At 40.3% G+C, this 20,565-nt stretch overlaps 2 protein-coding genes across 4 annotated transcripts in view; one reads left to right on the top strand and one right to left on the bottom strand.

The window, feature by feature from the left end:
• LOC145414379 (uncharacterized) overlaps positions 1–9,326 on the top strand; it is a 32,792-nt gene extending 23,466 nt beyond the window's left edge. The window contains exons 5-6 of one of the 2 annotated variants that reach the window (XM_080283915.1): positions 2,114–2,304; positions 6,424–9,326. In XM_080283915.1, coding sequence (XP_080140041.1) covers positions 2,114–2,304; positions 6,424–6,744 — 512 coding nt within the window. In that variant the 3' untranslated portion in view covers positions 6,745–9,326. Of the gene's footprint in view, positions 1–2,113; positions 2,305–6,408 lie in introns of both variants that reach the window. The other variant, XM_080283914.1, reaches the window with a different exon arrangement.
• LOC145414380 (uncharacterized) lies at positions 6,613–20,533 on the bottom strand. 2 transcript variants are annotated; one of them, XM_080283918.1, is made up of 6 exons: positions 20,334–20,533; positions 18,883–18,981; positions 16,785–16,931; positions 16,081–16,250; positions 15,420–15,577; positions 6,613–6,712 (listed from the first exon to the last, which is right to left on the bottom strand). In XM_080283918.1, exons 1-5 carry the CDS (start codon positions 20,451–20,453, stop codon positions 15,436–15,438), a joined length of 678 nt encoding a protein of 225 aa, XP_080140044.1. In that variant the 5' UTR covers positions 20,454–20,533; the 3' UTR covers positions 6,613–6,712; positions 15,420–15,435. The 2 variants fall into 2 exon arrangements, with proteins under 2 accessions (XP_080140044.1, XP_080140043.1); XM_080283917.1 differs by lacking the exon at positions 6,613–6,712 and having other exon boundaries at positions 14,424–15,577; positions 20,334–20,531.
• Between the last annotated feature and the right edge of the window lie 32 nt (positions 20,534–20,565).

Here is a 20,565-nt window from a genome sequence, read left to right as displayed (position 1 = left end):
AGTATTAATGATCACTTATCTGACATCTGCAGTCCCATCCATTCATATGCAGATGACTCAACACTTCACTTCATTCACACTTGGACACCCATTTACGAAGTGTAATATCTGAAACTCTCAACTCAGTACAGCCATCGCCATAAATCAAGACTTATCTACAATCACTGAATTGGGACAGAATAACCTTGTCTCATTTAATGCAGGTAGACCCAAATATGTACAATTTACTAATAGACAGTTATTGCCAGATTTGTACATTACCTTCAGTGCCACTAATATTCCCATCTCCAAAAGTATTGAAAGTCTTGGTGTTTCACTTAACCCAAGAACTGCACAATTACCTTTTTTTTTTATCTCACTCCGTGGTGCACAAAAATCAAAGGATATTTTAATTTATTTTTTTATTTTTTTTAGCTTTTGTTTATTATAAACTTGAAGATAAACATCTAGGGCATCATTTAGTGCAAAAAATAATAATAATAATAATAATCTCTCTGTCTTTGCGTAGGGCCATGGGTAAGTTTACATATGAGCGTAGTGATCCCCCCCCCAGGGTATCACCTGGTGAAAAGAAAAAAATGTCACTCTCTCCGTCTTTGCGTAGTGCCATACGTATGTTTGCGTAGGGGTCGAGTTGTTTATGGTGATGCGTGGCCAGCACAGCCTGAGCTGTGGCTCGCAACACGGTGCTACCCAGCCTGAGCTGTGACTTGCAACCCACGAGTTAACAATGCCCACAGCTGGACCTTTCACGTCAGATCACTTGCTAAAACTTTCTTAAAGAAACTTGGATTATTGTACTGTACAGAGTTCGTAACTTCTTTACTGACTGACGAGCAGTTAGCTATGAGAGTCATATGCACTCTCAGCTTGAATATTGCTCACCCTTGTGGAATGGATGTGGAGAGGTTGCACTAAAAAAACTAGACAAAATTCAGAACAAAGCTGTTGGAATTATTAAAAATAACCCTGCTGTTATAAATAAACTACCTCCTGTACAAGTAAGAAGGAATGTTGCCTCCCGTGCATTATTTTACAGATATTTTTATGGCAAATGCTCAGATGAAGTTGCGTCCATTGTGCCACCTCTCCATGCCTCACTGACCTCTTATCAGCCCTCTTGACATGGGGCATATAATTCCCAAAAGCACCTAGGAGCAGGGGACATCCCCACCTGCAAAGAGGGTCTAAGGGCAGGTGAATGTAGAGGGAAGCAGTGATTCGCAGCCCATGTAATTACCACATGACAACCAGTGAAGCAGTTAGTGGGAAATTATTACCATAGGTTGCCCATTCCAGGTTAATTCATTCAGTTAAATTGAACCCATCAGTTCCCGACCCTTAATAATTTCTATACCTTGCTATCGTACACATTGATTTATCTTATTCATCCACCATCCTGACATACACTGCCTTCTTCCACATCCAAACTCTCACACACACCCTTTTCACCACAACGTGTACTTCCATTCTCCTCATGACCATACCATCCAAGTGCAGAGCAGTTGTATTATTGACAGACTGTTACTGTACATCATTCTTGAAGTATATTATATTACATTTTAATCCTATCCATGGTATGAACTCCACACACGTTCATCAGTAATGTCATATCATAGCTTCTTTTCAGTGTCATGACACACCAGAGTTTTTTACCTATACATTAATGTGAGCACCAAAATACCATGCAGTCATCTGGCAGTCTCTAGACTCGATTCCCTGTTTAGTGTCAAGGGTTTCATAACATCACTATTTCTAAGTTACTGTGAAAGACTAGGCCTAAGAATGAAGCATTAATTATTCACATGCAACAAATGTCTGTACACTGTAATGTGAACTTGTTGCTTGCACAAATTTGTAGAACATGCCTCTACCTATTTGCCAGTTCCTAGAATTCCAATAATGTGAGCAGGACAGTGTTAATTTCCATCCCTCGCTATCCATATTATGTGAATAAAGTAAATTCATGGCTTTTCGTTGATCAGACTTCATATTCCACATCTCTATCCCCCCCCCTCCCCAAACACCTTGCATGTATTAGGTAAGTTTCATTTTCACAGTGCTGTCACACTCTTGATTTTTTGTGTTCATGTCGTAAACTATGAATTTGCAGGGACAGAGGAGAAATGGAACTGCCATAAAGTTGAGATGGCTCTTTGGGCACACTTTGTGGTGGCTGAGTTGAAAAAGGAATTGCTGGACAACATGCCTGGCAGTGCGAGTGCAGCCTCTGCCCCATCCTCCACCCAGCAGCCCACAGAGAATGGAGACACACAAACACAGTCTCCGCAGAAGGCAAAGAATGTATGTGTGTTTTCATAGTTCTGATTTCCTTTTATCCTCTGGGAAACCTTTTGTAGTGGAGGAATTTAAAAACTACATGTATTTTCAAACTACATCTGTACTCCTTTCACACTCATTTCAGCTTGTATGTGTATTTTCATAGTTATCATTTCCTTTTATCCTTTGGGAAACCTTTCGTAGTGGAGGAATTTAAAGACTGCATATATTTTCAAACTACATCTGTACTCCTTTCACACATGTATTTTCAAACTACATCTGTACTCCTTTCACACTCATTTCAGCTTCTCACTTTTCCTTCATCTTTTACTTTCCTTTCTCCTGCTTCATATTGCATGTCCTTTGTATCGTTATTGTTGCAACCCGAGTCATCTGAATGTGAACATGGTGCACTGCAGGCCCTCTCTTGCACTCCACCATCCATGCAGAGGATAGAGGAATTAAGAGACATTTGTGTAACCTGAGGAGTGATGATGTTACCAGAAGCATAATCGCTTCGCAGGCAAGATTCTGTGTTCAATTCCCAGGCCGATCGCGGGATCTTTGAACAGGGTCTCCTTTGCTGATTTGGTTTTACCCAACTGAAAAAGGGATGTAAACCAAGTAGATGCATCAGAAACTCAGTTCTTTCATCTATCAACCCAACAGAATCTTCCACAGGAGCACTCTCTGATGTTTAACAACATCCAGCTCAATCCTGTATCATCTTTAAACATACTTGGGGTTTCGTTCTTTCGGGATTTATCTTGGAAAGAACACATCACCTCCCTTGTAAAATCTTCTTCCAAGAGATTAGGTGTACTAAGCTGACTTCATACCTTCTTTAGCCCTGCACAGTTGTTGACTTTATACATGGGTTTTATTTGTCTGTGTAGAGTACAAGTCTCATGTGTGGGGAAGCTCCCTGCACACAGCTCTTCTCAATAGAGTGGAGTCAGACACTTTTCATCTCATTAACTCTTCTTCTCTTACCGGCTCCCTTCAACCTCTGTCTCTTTGCCGCACTGTTGCATCTTTATCTCTTTTCTGTCACTACTTCAATGGTCACTGCTCCTCTGAACTGTCTGCTTGCATCCCTCCACCGCTACGGCGGGCACATAGCACCCGTCTGGCAACAAACTCTCATCCCTTTTCTTTTCAACTCTAGTGCAAGAGTTAACCGCTACTCCCATTCCTTCATGTATGCAACAGGTCAACTCTGGAACTGCCCTCCCTGTCTGTCTCTCCTAATGCCTACGGTCTCCAGTCTTCGAACGCAGTGTGTCCAGGCATCTTGAAATGATTGGATCTTGAATTTGGCTCTCTGCTTTTTTTTTATTTTTTTTATTTTTTATTTTTTATTTTTTTAAAGGGAGCAATTTCCAGGCCCCTGGCCTTTGGTTCCTTCTTCCTTGCATTAAAAGGGGGGGTGGGGGGAGTTGCATTCTGGGGAGGAAAAGGCTTCACACAGTCACATGTACATACAACACCAGCTATCTCGTATGTTCCTCACCTCTTCCCTACACCCATAAGCCATCTCGGCAAGGTTTCCTGGCTGCAACCCTTCGTAATGATCCAGTCTTGATTGAGCTGTAAAGGATTGCACTTTGTTCTTTATCACATCTGTATAACCAGGTAGCATATCCCCTTCATTATATCAGTGGTATAGCACAAAGGCATCCCTCAGCTGCACCAATTAAAAAACATACACATAGTTTTCTCTGATGACAGGGAATGTGGATTTATTTCCATAATCTGTATCTATACTCAGTTATACTTTCACAGCAAGAGAGAGTTTAAAGACAGTGTTGGTACAGGTGTTTTCATAAGAATGAGGTGGGAACTAGATGTAATTTCATGTCACTTTTTTTGCCGTGACACCTGATTCGTTGATCTCATTCTCACCTGAGCAACAGAACTGTATTGCCACTTTCATTTCATCCACTGTATTAGTCTAACCCTACAAATTTGGTGACAGTTTCATTTTTATTTTTGCTGCCACTAATTTTTATTCAATTTAAGCGAGTCTTTTGAAATGGGAAAAGTTTGATTAAACCCTCATTTCACCTTCACTACTAGAAGGTTCCTTTTTTACTATGAATAAAATAGTGTGGAAATGCAAGAATTAGGTGATTAATAGGATATAAGTTGCCTCATTAGGATGTCATTATTTCATTTGAGTATACTCTTCAGGTATGTCTACATTTGCTAATAATTCCATACATTACAATTCATTCACTTTCAGGCAATAAATAGAGATTGAATTTGGATTCATATAGCAGTATTATGAAATTTGTTATTTTTTCATATGAATACTCATTCTAGTTTTCACTGAAAGTGTATGGTTGCTATATACAGTATACTGAATCAATACAACTCTTAAGTACAGCAGGTCTTTTACAGAGCTTAAGCTTAGGAGAGTTCCAGTTACAGCTTCATTGCTCATATTTGATATGAAGAATATAAGCTCTTATTGTAAGACCTGTATTAGATAATCTTGTTATAAAGTTCATATTAACTCGAACTCTTTTGACGCAACCTGCGTCCAACCACTTCCAAGCACTGCATGACCTCCACGGGCTGGCCCAGACCTTAAACACCACACACCCTCACTTGGCTATGTGCTTGAAATTGGAAAATGTTTCCATTCAGCTTTCTCCACTGCCCTTATTTATTATTGTATTGTTATGAAATTGCTACATGTTATAAATGATCTTCCTAATGAATGGGGGGGGGGAACTATATTTTATCGTTCAGTAATTTATTCAATATTGACTTTCACAGATAAACATTCGTTAATGCTTGTTGAGAGAAAGTTGTAGAGCATTTATTTGTGATGATTTTCGTAAAAAATGACACTTCTAGCTCTATTAGAAAGATATTTATGGCATACTGAACAGAAATATCTTACGGTCTTCAACCACACCCGGCTGCTGGAGTAGCAGTTGGCTCAACATTGTAAAATGTTTCCAATCATTTCATTCCCCTGCTGTTATATGTAACTGTATTGTTGTAAATTACTATATGTTATAAATGAATAAATGATCCTCCTAATGAAAGAAGAAAAAAAATTAATTACCATATTATTTCAGTCACACATTTATTCAACGTCTATTTTTTAGAGATAAACAATTAGTCAGGGCTTGTTGAATGCTTTACAACTTTCTCTCAGCAAGCATTGATGAAATGTGTATATATCTCTGAGAGCTCAACATTACATAAATGAGTGAATGATAAAATAGGGTAATTTATTTTCTCTCTCTCTCTCTCTCTCTCTCTCTCATAACAGTACAGTTATAAATAAGGGCAGGGAAGAAAATGTAATTATGCAACCGAAAATCGTGGTGAAAAAATACCGCACCCTGTATGGTTGGACAAAACCTCCATTTGAAAAAGTGCACGTTGTTGGATTTCACTTGGACGCAATCCACGTCAAAAAAAGTGCAAGCGGTTGGATTTTTTTTACCGAGCCCTCGTGTGTGAGAGGGTCAGAATTACAGAATATATCCTGTTCCATTACTACCTGTTAGGTGCAATAGCCAGTTTTCCCACAGTATACAGTAAAACATCGATATAACAGACTTCAATAGACCAGAATTCCCTTTTATCGGACTGGAGCAGGTACCAGACTAAATTCCAATGTACAGTATCGGAAAAAGTTCGATAAAGCCGGAAGCAGTCCGGACTGCCTGATCACTTCAGCTATGTTCACCACAATCAGGTAAATAAATGACATGTTTGTCAGTGTACAGTACAGTATTATTATATTATACCATTTGATTAATGTAGTGAAGTTATAACACAGTACAGTACCGCCATGATAGTCAAAACAGTTTAAAAACCATTCATGCGATCCGGACTAATGTCTGATATATCGGAAAAAGTCCAGGTTGGCAGGGGGAAGTCCGGATGTCACTTTTAGCAGAATTTCGCATTTTTTTTTTTAATGGTTTGGGCCCCAATTAGTCCGTTATAGTGAGGTCTTACTGTAGTTGTATGGGAAAAGCCGTGATAATAGGGGAACATAATCATGTGACGTGTAATGGGGATTGAAGATATATGAAGAGGATATTTTTCATTGGATGTAAGCTTCAGTCTAGTATATATAAGTAATCATGAATATTGTAGGTCTCATCTTTACAGGGTGAGTCCAACCCTGAGGAGAGCAATGATTCCATGGATTCAGCATTTGCCAATAAGGAAAACCTCACAGCCAACACCAATGGCACATCCGACGCCGAGAACAGCAGAGCCTCGGTGATGTTAAATTGTGAAGACACAAATGACTCAGTGGCAGTGTCAGAGGCCCCTAGTGAGGCCCTGTCAGAGGCACCCAGTGAGCCCGTCTCCGAAGCACCCAGCGAAACCATCAGTGAATCCGACACCCGAGATGCGTCCGTGGCCGTCCCAGTTTCCGACACCACTGACGAACCTGCCCAGAAGAAACTCAAGTTGGATGAATAGTTTGTGGTGTGACGAGGCCAGTGTGTTCTCTCCCTGCCACCTGTTTGTGGAGTGAGGTGGTGGCGCATGTATTATATTTACCACCTAATTGTGGAGTGTGGTGGCTGGCCTGCAGAGTCTACCATCAGCTCTCAGTAAGTTTGGTGGTTTATTGCATTCTTTTGACCACCTAATTATTACCCTCCACTGAACTCCCCCTCTTCCCCCTTTTTTATTTTATTTTTATTTTGTTTGTTTCCCCTCGGCATTGGTGTGGTGGTGCGTGGGTTCCCTGGGGTGGTAACACTCTTGTGACTATCATAGTATTAAAACTGAGAACACAAAGATGTAGACAGAGTACCAATTTTTTACTGTACTTTCCGAGGCATGTGAAAATGATGGAACGTCTGGCATTTCTGTGTTGTTGCAAACTAAACTCTGTAATGTGAGATGCAGGCAGATCACATCTACAATTACAGGTGTTGCATATATGACCGTCAAAATTTAGGGGCTTTCTTACACCATGTTCTCAGTTTTAATAATATGGCCAAAAGGCCCTTATTCTCAAGGTTTTTGGAGGTTTCCATTTTCCTCTTCTTGAATGATTTATTTTGTGTATCACACCAAAATATTCCTCTGCAGTATATTTATGTAATATTGACATTGATTGCATAAAAGACATACTGCAGAATAGTAATCATTGATATGCAGAAATAAACAGGTATGGAAGAGGTCCTAGGAAGTGTCCTGGACCTCATGAATCCAGGTGACATAATTTTTAGGTTACTGCTGCTACTAAATGATTTTATTAACTTTGGATGGTCTTCTCTAAATGAGGGGATTTATTTAGATGATATATAGCCCATCCAGTAAGAAGAATCCATCCTAACGAGAATGTAATCACATGGTAGCAAGAACAAACTAAAGATATGATTTGGATTCAAGGGGTCAACCACCGGTAATATGGGCCACGGCTTGTACCCTCAGCAGTGCCGCACCTCCACTACTAATCCCCCACCCTTGTGCACTCATGTAACATACATTCCAAGAGGCTTTTATCATGGAGAGATTATTAATATTTTCTACAAGAAGTTTCCAGTTTTGCAGCTCAAGGCGGTGGCGTGCATCATTCGGCTCCGTGAGTTCTTGATCAGATCTGATGGCCTGAGTGAAACCCTCAAGCAGATCTCATAATATTCCCACTCAGAACCACTTTGAGGAATAATTATGGCTTGATGAAGTGCTTGCTTGTATGTAATATGCAGGCTGGCCCATGTATTGTGACCTAGACTCCTGTTTGTTGCAGAGATGGCTCAGTCTGCTGGTGTGAGGATTGCTGACATTAGTGCTACTTCATAAAATTAGTAATCAACCATGCAATCAGTGAACATAAAGGAGCATACACATTAAACTATGAAAAGGAAAAGGGTCATGGGAAGTAGGAAATGGTGCAGGGTAGTAACTGTTGATGCTGACTGAGCTTTCCCCACAACAAACAAGAATTGAGATGCATAATATATGGAGCACCCGGTGCATAAGAGCCGCATGTCTCAAGATAGTCGATGCATCTAATCAAGAATTCATATCCAGCCGATGCACATTGTGTCTGCTGTGTTGGGATGCCAGTCTCATCAGCTCCCAGCAAAGGGTCAAAGCTTCACCTACATTGTGTCCCCTCCCCTCCCCCCCCTTTTTTTTTTTTTTTATGTTGGAATAGAATTTTTATATATATGTAAGTATTTTATCCACTTTTACCATTTTATGAAGTTTGTACAAGGTTGGGTGGATTTAGAACGGTGCACCCTGCGTAATGTCATCTTCATCACTGTCATGATAAGTCCACTGCCATTCAGTGAAGTAGTTTACTATCCTCATTTCTTCATTCATGAGCAGTCACCCCTTTACTCTTAAGGGTTGGACTCACGGCCAGATAATAGTTGTGAGTATGAAGGGCCTTGTCACTCTAAGGTTAGATATGTTTCAGTGCAAATTGTTCAGTTTAGTAGGATGGTGTACAGGTTGAAAGATGAGCACCCAGTTTGTTGAGCCACATCTTGTACATTACTTTCCTCACTGTCACATGCTTCGTGGATGACAGTGAGAAATGGAGTGCTCAGAATGTGGCCTAATGAAGCAAGGTGTTTTTCCAGCTTTTACCTTAACCTACTTGATCAGTTTGTATCAAAGTATTTCCAGTCTGACCTCTATTTGGCAAGACCCTGTGAGGTTTGGTCTCATTTCAGGATTCAAGGACATTCATAATTAGGGATTACACATCACTAGTTACTGCCTCTAGCCAAAGTTTTATTCTTTAGGTTGTATCGTTGAACAGGTGACTCACTGCATCATTACAGACGTTATTAATATTTAATAGAAAGTTGTAATAATGTTGGTTTGGTTTATGGTAAACCTAGGAAATTCGTTCAATGATAGGGCTGAGAGAGTACCAGACTTTGCTTAACCCTTTGAGGCTGGTGGTATATTTTGCATTATATTCTTACCACCACACAGTATGACAGTTGGGAGAGACTCTTCACACTAGAAGGGTTAGTCATAGCTTCACTGACCCCTCCACCACAAAACACCTCCCCTAATATGAAAAAGAAGAAGAAGAAAAAAAAGAAGTGACCAATAACTTATTTAAAAACTATCACTGGCTTCAAGGGACTAAAAGCAGTAATTAATTGCTGGCAATTGCTAGACGACTTCCTGAAGAGGGCCGACTATTTGACATTTAGGAGCAGCCCAGTTGTGACTGTTCCTGAAGATGGGGAACTGTTTGATATTTAGGTTTGTATTTTAAGTGGCTATGGGAATTTCATTAACACTTCTTCCTTAATTATTTATTCTGCACATTATTATCTTTTGTATGTTATTGATACAAACTATGTTGGTATTTAAACTATAGATAACATGTTGGTGAAAGTTATGGCATAAAATGCAAAATAAACTGCTAAGGAAGGGGTATTGCAAAGCCTCCTGTGCCACCTAAAATATAGTCCTTAGGAGCAGCCCAGATATGACAATTCCTGAAGATAGGCGACTATTTGACATTTAGCAGCTGCCAAACACCTTACAACAGTGTTACACTCATCATCTGGGAGCCAAGCCACCAGAACTTCAGCTTGTACAGGCCTGGCAGGAGAAAAAAAAAAAAAAGGAAAAAAAAAAAGTATGCACTGTAGCAATGGAAAATTTGATTACAGCAAGTCCTTGTTGTAAGTCTTCTCTTGATTCATTTATTTATTTTTTTATTTTTTCTCTATGTTCTTAGTAAAGTAAGTAAAGATTGGGTATAATTTCTTTCGTTGCTCCTTAGTCAAGATGTGTGGATGTCGGTTTTCTGATAGCCAGAAACTACTTACACGGATAACATTCTCTTGTAGCCTGAGTCTGAGGGGAAGTTCCATTGTTATTTTAGTTGATATATCGTTTACCCTAATTTACAGACCCATTTGTATGGATAAAAAATATACTTTGAACACTTACAATAAGGACTGCCTGTATTCTTGCATTAAGAATTTATATTTAAAGTATGCTGGAGTGTTTGTGTAAGCTATTCAAACTCTCTTTTTGTATAAACATTAGTAATCTTATGTACTTTTTGGTTTGGTATTTAAATATCAAAGGAAAACCAATACAGTATTTTCATGTTATCACTTGGGTCCTCTCATTTTCAGTCTAGGCTCCCTTATTGGTTTCCAACATTGAAATAATCAACTGCTGGGTGATTTTAGTATTCATTGACCCCTTCACTGTGCTGACACCTTTCTTTACTTTGTTCTTGCTACCCTCAGACAATGTTAGTCAGCTTAGGGTAGATGTTTTTGCTGTGAACAGGTTGGTGAAGGCAAAATTGCACATCTTGATAAAATTGTTTGGTTGGTAGTATGAAGAAAATATACAAAGACATCATTGCAGTGAATGGGTTAATCTCCATGGAAGTAAATTCCAAACACAGAACCCTTGTCCTCAGACAGACTGCCAAGTAGCAGCACAGGAACAAGGTCAAGGGTTCTTATTCTTAGCAGTTATGGGGACTCTAGCACATCTTCCTGACCAGTTTATTTGTGTGTCTGCTACAGGAAGTCATCGTTAGTGGTTGCCCAATAAGGCCTCAGTTCATTGATGAGAAATTGGCTACAGATATTAAGTTGCAACTTATAACGCTGCTGTGACAGTAACGCCAGATTTTCAGTCTTGCATGGAAAATGATACAAGTACACATCAGTTATAATGAGGAATGCCTGTATGTAAATTTATTCACGTGTTAATTTTAAAGTCATACATCAGTTACAATATGTCAGCCTTAGTATGACATAAATAACAAAGGAGAATCATATGGTGTAATGTGGGGGGAGGGGGAGTTAAAAAGCCTTCTAAGCCAGCTAGAATATGACTTAGGCTTATTTTCACCTCATCTTGAGAGGCTCTTTAGCATACCTGAGCAGTTAGAACTGCAGATTTTATGGTAATAGTCTCTTATATGTTATTTATACAATATGTTTTAATGTTAGAAAGATACAGTTAACATAGAGTACAGTAATTGGGTGCAGTATGCAAATATATTGCTTGGGAAGAGGTGCTAGAAATGCTAGAAAGTCTCCTATTCACACAAGAATATGACCCCAAGACATCCTCCTAAGTTGATGAGAACACGGCCCAAGCACAGAGCCCCTCGAGTCTGTGCTGTGAGTGCAAGACAGCAGAGGGGCAGGCACAAGCACCAAAGTTTTATCTCAGTCAGTAGGAAGTGATGTTTGCGCTATGTGTAAGAAACGTTAGGCCAGGGATAGTTGTGAATCAAAAGCAAACAACAGTTGTTTAGTTCTGACAATTTGTTTTGTGACTAAAGTAGCATGCACAAAACTGGTTATTAGTTTCCATGTTATCACGTGTCAACCAACCCACAAGTTACCCGTTACGGAAAGTGTACAGCAAGACTAGTGCACAAACCTCTTCTGTATCAGGAGCATTGATTAAGTGGCAAAAGTTTTTAGTATATTAGAGCAACAATCACGAGCTGTTTATAGGTTATTTCATTACGGGAAAAAATTTTGTCGTAAGATTTTTACGATCTGGTCTCATACGATAAAATACAGAGACATGTCTGTTATCTGATTTTACATGTCAGTGAACATGACTCTCCACAGGTTCCCATTGATGGATCTTGAGTACAGAGTATGTAATACTTTCATTTCTAATGGTAAACTATTTAATTTGTAAACAATGTATGCTGAAGTGTTGGAGTAAGGACTGCACCTCCCCTTTTTTGTGATTATGCTCTGGCTGCCCCTCTGCTACTTACCTTTATCTATTTATTCAAGTTTTGTATTTATGTTCATTAATTTTTCTCAGTTACTAGTATATTATGGGAAGTACCACATTCTTTAGTTGAGCAGTGGGCTTGGTGTTGAGGCATGAATGATGCCAACCCCAGCAATGTTGGAGACACTGAACGGGTCAAAACCAATGTAGGTGAAGGAAGGTTGTGCACCTGCAGTAGGGAAGGGGCTTTCAGGGGTGTGGCAGAGACAATGATTATCAGTCATTCTAGCACCCAAAGGAAAAGCTTTAGCAGGTACATTTTATTCACTCTGGGAGTGACCTGTAATGCTGTATAATCATAAATTGTGTACAGTAACACTGCAACAGAAATTTAGCCCATCTTGATAGCAGGTCCCATACTGCACATGACCATCCCAGCTCCCTCCTCCTTCCATTAACTGTTTTACCATTTTCCATTGTTTGTCCTACCCTTTTTCCTTTATGTACTTCTCATTTCTTCACAAGCCATGGAACTGCCGTGAGATGGTCAATACTCTTCTTTCAAGTTTGGCGTCTCAGATTCCAGATTATATTTATTTTTATGGAGGTGCCCTTCTTGGCTCTGTTGAAGCTTCAGCCAGTTGGAGTATTTTAGTTTCATTACTATTTATGCATTCTTGTACATAACTTAGAAAATAATAGAAAATTAATCAAGTTGGAAAGTTGGGATCTGGTGTATTTACTTCATTAGAATGTCTTATTGAGTTTGGGGCTTCAGTAGTTGGTTCAAGTATGTTGTTGACAGTAGTGACAATTCATGGCAGAGCCTCTTTGCTCAGCTATTGTTAGACTTTCTTAAGCCCATTATTGTATCTCTTGGTTAAATGAGCATAGTACAGGTGGATATCAAGTAGTGTGTGGTCTGGAAATCCCTGGCTTTTGTGGCTCCTTCAAACACTTAGCCCCTTTCCTCCCACAACAATATCCTGCCTTGTATAGTCCCATGAAAAAGTGCTTATTTTTCTATTTAAAATCACAAAATAAGAGGATGATAGCGAGAGTGTCATCCCAAGAAAATCCCCAAGCTCGTCTCCTGACCCTCCCCCACCCCTTCCTCCCTCCTGCTCACGCCCCTTCCTTCCTCAAAGATCCTGTAGTACAAGATTGGGTAATTCACCATTTTGTGTCCGGATCCACTCATGCTTTTAGCTTTGAAGACTTGTTACTTCAGTCATACCAGTTGGAACAAAGATACTGGTGTGATACTCTTATACAAAACTGAGAGTACTGTATCAGTTGACTGGTCTCAAAATGGTGTTATTGTCATCTCTCAGAACAGGATCATCATTCCTTCCTGCCCACTTTCATCCATCTCTTCTCTCCTGTCCTGAAAATCATTCAGTCATTGTGGGTCCGGAGGTAATCATCATCACTCATCATTGTAGGTAGTTGTAGGTGTCATTATTATTTAATCAGTAGACTTGCACACAAATACCTGAACTCTTTGGACTAGTGGGTATCCAGATGGTGATACCTGGTCTTTTCAACCAATTATTACTGAACAATGAAAAACCTTATTATTAATGAATACTGAAAAACTGGAGTGAATGCTACCACAGATATGGCCTTACACAACAGGAAGATTTGGTGTTTTAGTATATTCTATTTCAGTTTTAATGTGATAGAATTAGTTCAAATAAAGGATTCACACCAGGAAGGCTGTTTTGATAACCTTCATTTATATGAAGCGTGCTACCACATGAAGAAAATACTCAAACCTCAATTAGCGTGGTTTTGAAGTTGCTCGGTCACCTACTCTGCTACAAAGCTCCAGCAACACGTGGCTTGTTTCAAAGTTGCGTGGTTCATTCCCGGGCAGTGATGTCATGTGCCCGGCTCACCATGACTGGCTTCTCAAGGACGAGCAGACCATTGTGTGGCCATCATTCAGAATGGATTTAGGGCATACACAGACATGTTTAATGCCAGGATCACTGCCCGTCAACATCACCCAATTTCTTCAAGTCAGGTGGCAGACACTTTCGCAACGTGAACCCTCTGCCTCCGATGGCTCAGACCTTCACAAGAACTCTGCACTATCATCTTAGCTCTGGACTTAGAAGAATTCAACTTACATGATGAAGGTGGGGATGAAAAGCAACATCTCAACACTGGTGGGGTGAGGGGGAATGTCATGGAGATATGAAATGTCATCATACCAGCAAGCAGCCTAACTTTGGTTACTGTTAATGTTTTTTAACTGTTATATTTTGTTACAGCTAGTGATTACATGATGGTAGGTGTCAGTTAAGGTCAATTATGTGGGGCAACAGGGGTAAAAGTGGGATTTTTAGAAAGTGGCCTCCCCCCCCCCCCCTTTTTTTTTTTTTTTTTTTTTTTTTATAAACAAGGTAAAGGATTCAGGGCCCATCTCTCGGGGGCAGTGGTCTGTCCCAAGGCCCAGTCCTCCTCCTACACCTCCACTTGTCACCATTTCAGCACTAACACCCACCATCCATACTGAATAAGTGCTAGGGCTGTCTCATACAGGACTGGTCTACTGGTTTTGGTAGGGGTATTTTTGCGACATCAGCAAGTCCTCTGGTAGATCAGTAAAGTCTGCTTTTATGAAACTCAAATCCTTAAACTTCCCTGCCCCAACCGAGATTCAACCCTGGGTCCATTAGGACTGCAGGCTGCCTCTACCGATTCAGCTATCACCTCCCCCAAGTATACACGTAAACATTAGGTAATACAATCCATGTCCACATTTATTTACCACGTTAATCAAGGACTGAGTGTATTTAATGTGGAATGTCAAAACAACTTTGAATGTATCTTGTCATCCACATTACAAGGTATGGTAAAATTGTCAGTTAAAACTAATTCAGAATGTATCTCGTCATGCACATTACAACGTATGGTAAAATTCTCAGGTAAAACTTATTACCGGTAATATATTTTAACTCGAAGGACATTCAATCAGAAGCTTGACATCTTGTACACTGGGTTCTTAAGCTTCACTTGGTGCTTCCTTAACCTCTTCACTCCAATGATGTATTTTTCCATTCTGTTTGTGCTACCTTAAGACACTTTGATAAAGGAGGCCTTCATTACTTCACTACCAGAGGCCCTTCTTATGCTACAAAAATCTATCAAAAATCTAACTGATGCCTGCAAATATAAACTAGAAAAACGTCAGTAGTTTCAAGGTGCTATTTTTTTTTTCTTTTACCTGATATGCAATAGTATTAGTATACAATAGTTCCATTACAACTCCATTTATAATGTTGACAATTAATTTACCTGCAGATGTTGCATTTTTGCACAAACTATTAAGGCAATATAATGAGCTTAAATATGCTCCATTTGTGTATGTTGGTTACAAATATGCTGTGTGTGTTGGTTGGCATCTATATTGTAGTTACCTTGTATGTGTTTCGCTTAACCCAGTAAGCGTCGTATAGAGAGGGAATCACTCATTTGCATGGGTGACTTTCCAGCCTTGTTGAGTCTGTTGGTGGCAGCTCCGTGTTCCAACAGTAAGCGCACAGCATCAACGCGCTCCTCCTCACATGCCAGGTGCCTGTGTGCAAAGCAGATGTTGGGTCAGTCCTTTGAATGCCAGTTTTGTCCTATTTTGTTTATCCTTGTGGTTACAACATGATCAACATAAGAAAGTTTACTATGATGAATACTTTCAGATGGGCATGCCTCTCCACTGAATGAAATCTGGTGTGAGCAGCAAAAAGATACTAGGGTTGCCCTGACCATGAGAAGGTTAAAGTGCCAATGCTATAGGAACCAGGTAAGAGTCTAATGAAGTCCCTTCACTTGTGCTGATGAAAGATGCCTGCAAGTGGTGACCCCAATAAATCCAGGTAGAGACCTGCTCAGATACTGTCAGCTTTCTTCCTACACTTTAAAAGGAGGATGGTGGATTGCAGTAGAAGGCAACTTCAGCCAGCAGGCCACTGGGTTCACATGCAGATAAGTCTCATGCCCTGTCTGGTGTATTACACCACCGGGAACTTAGAGCCTAATAGGTACACAAGCACTTGTGATTGCACACAAATGCTGGTTACTTACAATGCAGTGTTGCCTTGGTTATCAGTGGTGTCGATGGAGCACATGTTACTCTGCAGGAGCGGTGTCATTGAGCGCAAGTTGCCCTTGGAGGCAGCGCGGTGCAATGGTGTCGCTCCCATCGTGTCTTGAAGGTTCACATCAGCACTGTGATCCAACAATATCCTCACAATCTACGAATAACACTACATTACTTCAGGCTGGGAAAACTCAATTGTGGCACTGTTGACTGTCACAAGTACTGCAGCTGTCTTGCCATGGCCGCAAGAAAACAGATATCAGCACTGACTGCACTAATTCAAAGTTACATAAAGAACATTCTGCCTAACAATGAATCACCTTTGTATAGCTGATCCAGTCAGTTGATCATGGGTGACAAACAAGGAAAGCTGAGGAAGTGTCAATTTAAGTCAACAGTAAATTAAAAACCACTGCATAATAGGTTTCCATTGGTACCTTGAAAGCAGATTTGACATTTTCCATAATTTATACTGCTAACTACAGAAAATCACCACCACCATCATCTCTGACACCTTCCTTCTTCCTGGGAACCCAGAAACAAGGGAAGGTCACGATAACTGCCTCCAGGTAACTTATCCTCACATACTCTCTCCCCTCACCCCTCAAACATTCCTTTCATTTTTCCTGGTGATATTTTTCAACTTGTCCTGACATGGAGGAACTAACTAGTTAATAATAAAACACACCTCATGATGGTCCTTGGATGCTGCGTACTGAAGTGCAGAATGTCCCCCGTTGTTCCAAGTGTTGACATTGGCACCGCGGCCGATCAGCAGCCTCACCACCTGCTCCCTCCCCGCCGACGCTGCCATCATCAGTGGCGACCAGTTGCACTGATCATACGCAAAAAAAGTGAGTTGAAAAAGTTAATCATCGTCACCATCCTAACGTTTTTCTCACTTCCAGATGGCACAGAATGAAAACACAATAGAGGGAGAACTATACAGGACCCATGAAATAGACTTACCATTCACTCTCCATTCAAGCCTGCATAATAATAATAATAATCATCCATCCATCACCCAGTCCTATGTCGCCCCACAGAGGAGCGTAGGAACCCCGGGCTAGGCAAGTTGGTTTTGACATTTAAGATGAGAGTGACCAGCCTCACTCATCCCTAAATGGCATTACGTGAGCAATAAACCCCAACCACCTCTTTGATAGAAACCTATTCAGGCTTGATCCAACTGGAGCACCTTAATTACGCACTAAACCACCAGGTGCCATAATCTGGTTATATGGTTACCACCCAGCATTGTATATGATTTCCTAGTGTACAGGAAACCATTTGGATTGTCACTCAGTATACAGTAGAGTCGCCCATTGGCAGATGGAAGAAAAAAGAATGAAGGAAAGACAGACAGAAGGGGGAGTGTAATGTCACCCGTAGGCAGAAGAAAGAGGAAGGATGGAAGAGAGGAAAGGGCAGATACCCAAAGCAGCACTACATTGAGTGAGTGGATGTTGAGTGCCTCTACCTGCCACAATATTAATAATAATAGTAATACAGAAATACCTAGGGCAGGTGGTGGTACTGTCATGGCAGAGGGAGGATGGCTATGCACAGTCTGCCAAAGGGTGTGGGAATAACTCCATTTTGTGCAGTGTTTGTGATGAGCGGATGCACAAAACACGTGGTATTGCAGGTAAGCTGCAAAATAATGTTGATTTTGAGTGTGTAATATTCATGAGAGCATACAAATGCTGAGTGGTGAGAAAGGATTAACCCTGCTGGAGTCCTGAGTGTGTGGAAGTGTTTTGTTATTTGGAGGACATGGTATACTGTATACTGGAGATGGGCCTGGAGCTAGCTTGGGAGCAAAGGATAAGGAGTGATGACTGGATTAAGTTTAGACAGCTGTTGCCTCTTCTGGCACAGAGAGGGCTCTCCCTCTGTGCTAAGGGGTCCCTGTGTGCGGCACGTGTCAGGAGTGTAATGCTGTACGCCAGTAAAGGAGAAGGATATTCATAAACACAGAAGCGACAGTGATTAGATCAGATGGATGTGTAGTACGTCCTTGAATAACAGGCCTGGAAAGTTAGGATGGTGGATGAAGAGTTGGGAGGATGGATTGGACTTGAGTGTACTGTAGTACTGATGTATGATATGGGGTTGTCTATAATGGTCTGGGCATAGGAAGAGGATTGAGGATAACACCTGGGTGTGGAGGGTGTGAAGTATGAAAGTTGGGGACAAAGTTGTGGGAGGCAGACTGAAAAACACATGATGTGGTCATACAGTGTGACCTCGGAGATAAAGGAATGAACAGAGAGACTGCTCGAGTTCACGAACATGGATGGCTTCCATTAGGTGACCAAGGCCACTACATGCATGCACACTGGAGCCTTTATAACAACAGAAATAATAATAATGTATGTGTTATTACCTGTACTACAATACAGGTACTGTAACTTACTAATACTGCACTGTTACATGGTAAATTTATTGAAAATGAGCTACTGTGTCAGTGATAATTTAATGATGCTATTAATAACAGAAAGAACTTGGAAAGAAATAATCAGCCTTAAATAACTGTTACTCAGTACTTCAAGATAAACCCATACAATCAGGTCATGCAGTTAATTTATTTTTTGTTATTTCCTGATAATTATATTCAGCTTTGGACATGTTTTAAAATGGAAGGGTTAGATTACTGTTATAAGAAAACTCTCCAGTACAAGCAGTGTTTCTTAAGCTGTATAAAATAATCAGGTAGCAGCAAGGAAAAAACACAGTCACCCAGTTTTTAGGGGTAAAAGAAAAAGAGAAAGAAATTACCGTACATCATCTGTGTTGTCTACTGGTGCTCCGTGTTCGATGAGAAAGCTGGCCAGTTCTTCATGGCCGCCACATGCTGCCCAGTGCAGCAGCTGACGACCACTCTGTGCATGAAGGAAGAATACCTAGGTCATTATCAGAATCATCATAATGATTTTTTAAAATGTGTAGCATGACAGCTGGCAGTGAATCAAACATTGCGTAACACAAATAATCACTTCCCCTTATGGTATCTCTCCCAAGTTAGTATCATCTGGCATTTTTCTGAAAGAGAGAAAAAAAATGTAAGCTGAAGGAGTTATGTAAGAGAGAAAAAAAATGTAAGCTGAAGGAGTTATGGTAATGAAGATTATTTCTAACTCCTTCCCCATAAAGGGTTTCTTGTAAGCTGACTAGGAGCATCTGGCATTGGCTGAAACAATGTACATAGCCTACTTCTGCAACACATTGATGAAAGGTATCAATGCAGTCACAAAACTCATGCTTTGACAGACTCTGCCAACCTTATGATGATGCCTATCTTAAGTACCCTTCCTACTTGCAAAGGATATGGTTTAATGTGGGGGGGGACACAAGTGAATATGGTGAGGAACATTCATTAAATTCATTCAGTAGCCTGTGATGACTATTTTATGTATTTTAAGTTTTGAGGTTGTCAGGTGATTTTACTTAACTGTCAGTGACACTATGATAGAGTGATTGAGTAGGTTTCATTGGCAACTGCAAAAATAATGCAACTGGGCTTATAAAATTAATCTGGTCATTCAAGGAAGCTATTTGGCACATCTTTGAACTCTGGGTAAACATACGCTTTACTTGAGGCAGTAGAAGCACCTTACCAAATCAGTTCTTCCTGATAGTCTGTTATATTTTTTTCTTATTATTTCTGGGGTGGTAAATAAACGTTTAATGTGAAATTAGTTTAGCCCGTTGTTTTTCGCTAAGTTCTGCTGTGTCAGTTAATTTGATTTTTTAAGCATAGTAGTGGAAGGGACTGTCCTAAGTGTTTAACTAAACCTAGCTTAACTGTACCTAACAATTTAGTCCAACTAACCTAACCTAACCTACGGTAATCTAAACGCGACCTAGCATCCAGTTGGGAAACAAAGTTCACATTTCAGTACTTTGAGTATGATTCTTCCATTACCCCATAAATAAACAGCCGTAGGTATACATGGCTTAAGGAACGTGATGATAAAAAGTGGGAAATTTTTCAGCAGGAAATGGTAATTTACCACCCTGAAAATATAAAAAGAGAAAAACTGGAAAGTATGAATTGAATTTGTAAGGTTTTTCTATTGCCTCAAATAAAGCTAGGCGCTCTACCACTGAGCCACCCTGCCCAGTGTAAAACGTACCGTAGACCAAGCCCTTTAAATCTGATCTACGTACACTTTTGGGCAGTGGTGAGTTTGCAGGTTTTTACCATTACTTTAAACCTTGCCCATATACTCACATCATCAGTGCTTGTGAGAAGACGATTGTCAGCCAGCACCTTCTCTTTCACTTCCTCATACCTGCCCTGGTAAGCCGCTTGGTGGATATTTTCTGCAGTATTTATGATCAACATCTTCATTTATGTCAAATCACAACCTCAGACCTTTAAAAATCCCCTCCCGGCACCTGGATGACGGTAGATCTTTTAGGTTATCTTTAGTGGTTGTATTTTACGAAGCTGGCAACTGTAC

This window comes from Coenobita brevimanus, chromosome 99 (assembly GCF_032717465.1).
Source record: "Coenobita brevimanus isolate Jiangsu-jjx chromosome 99, ASM3271746v2, whole genome shotgun sequence".
NCBI classification, from domain to species: domain Eukaryota; kingdom Metazoa; phylum Arthropoda; class Malacostraca; order Decapoda; family Coenobitidae; genus Coenobita; species Coenobita brevimanus.
Note: the sequence above shows the minus strand (reverse complement) of the source record. Positions and strands in the feature narration are given on the sequence as shown.

What these genes read in the sequence shown, in the direction of transcription:
- LOC145414380 (XM_080283918.1), bottom strand. Translation starts at nt 20,453, where the DNA reads ATGAAGATGTTGATCATAAATACTGCAGAAAATATCCACCAAGCGGCT. An exon ending in TTCTCACAAGCACTGATGAT is followed by an intron (nt 18,982 to 20,333) that starts GTGAGTATATGG and finishes CTTCATGCACAG; the next exon opens with AGTGGTCGTCAGCTGCTGCA. An exon ending in CAGTAGACAACACAGATGAT is followed by an intron (nt 16,932 to 18,882) that starts GTACGGTAATTT and finishes GCGTATGATCAG; the next exon opens with TGCAACTGGTCGCCACTGAT.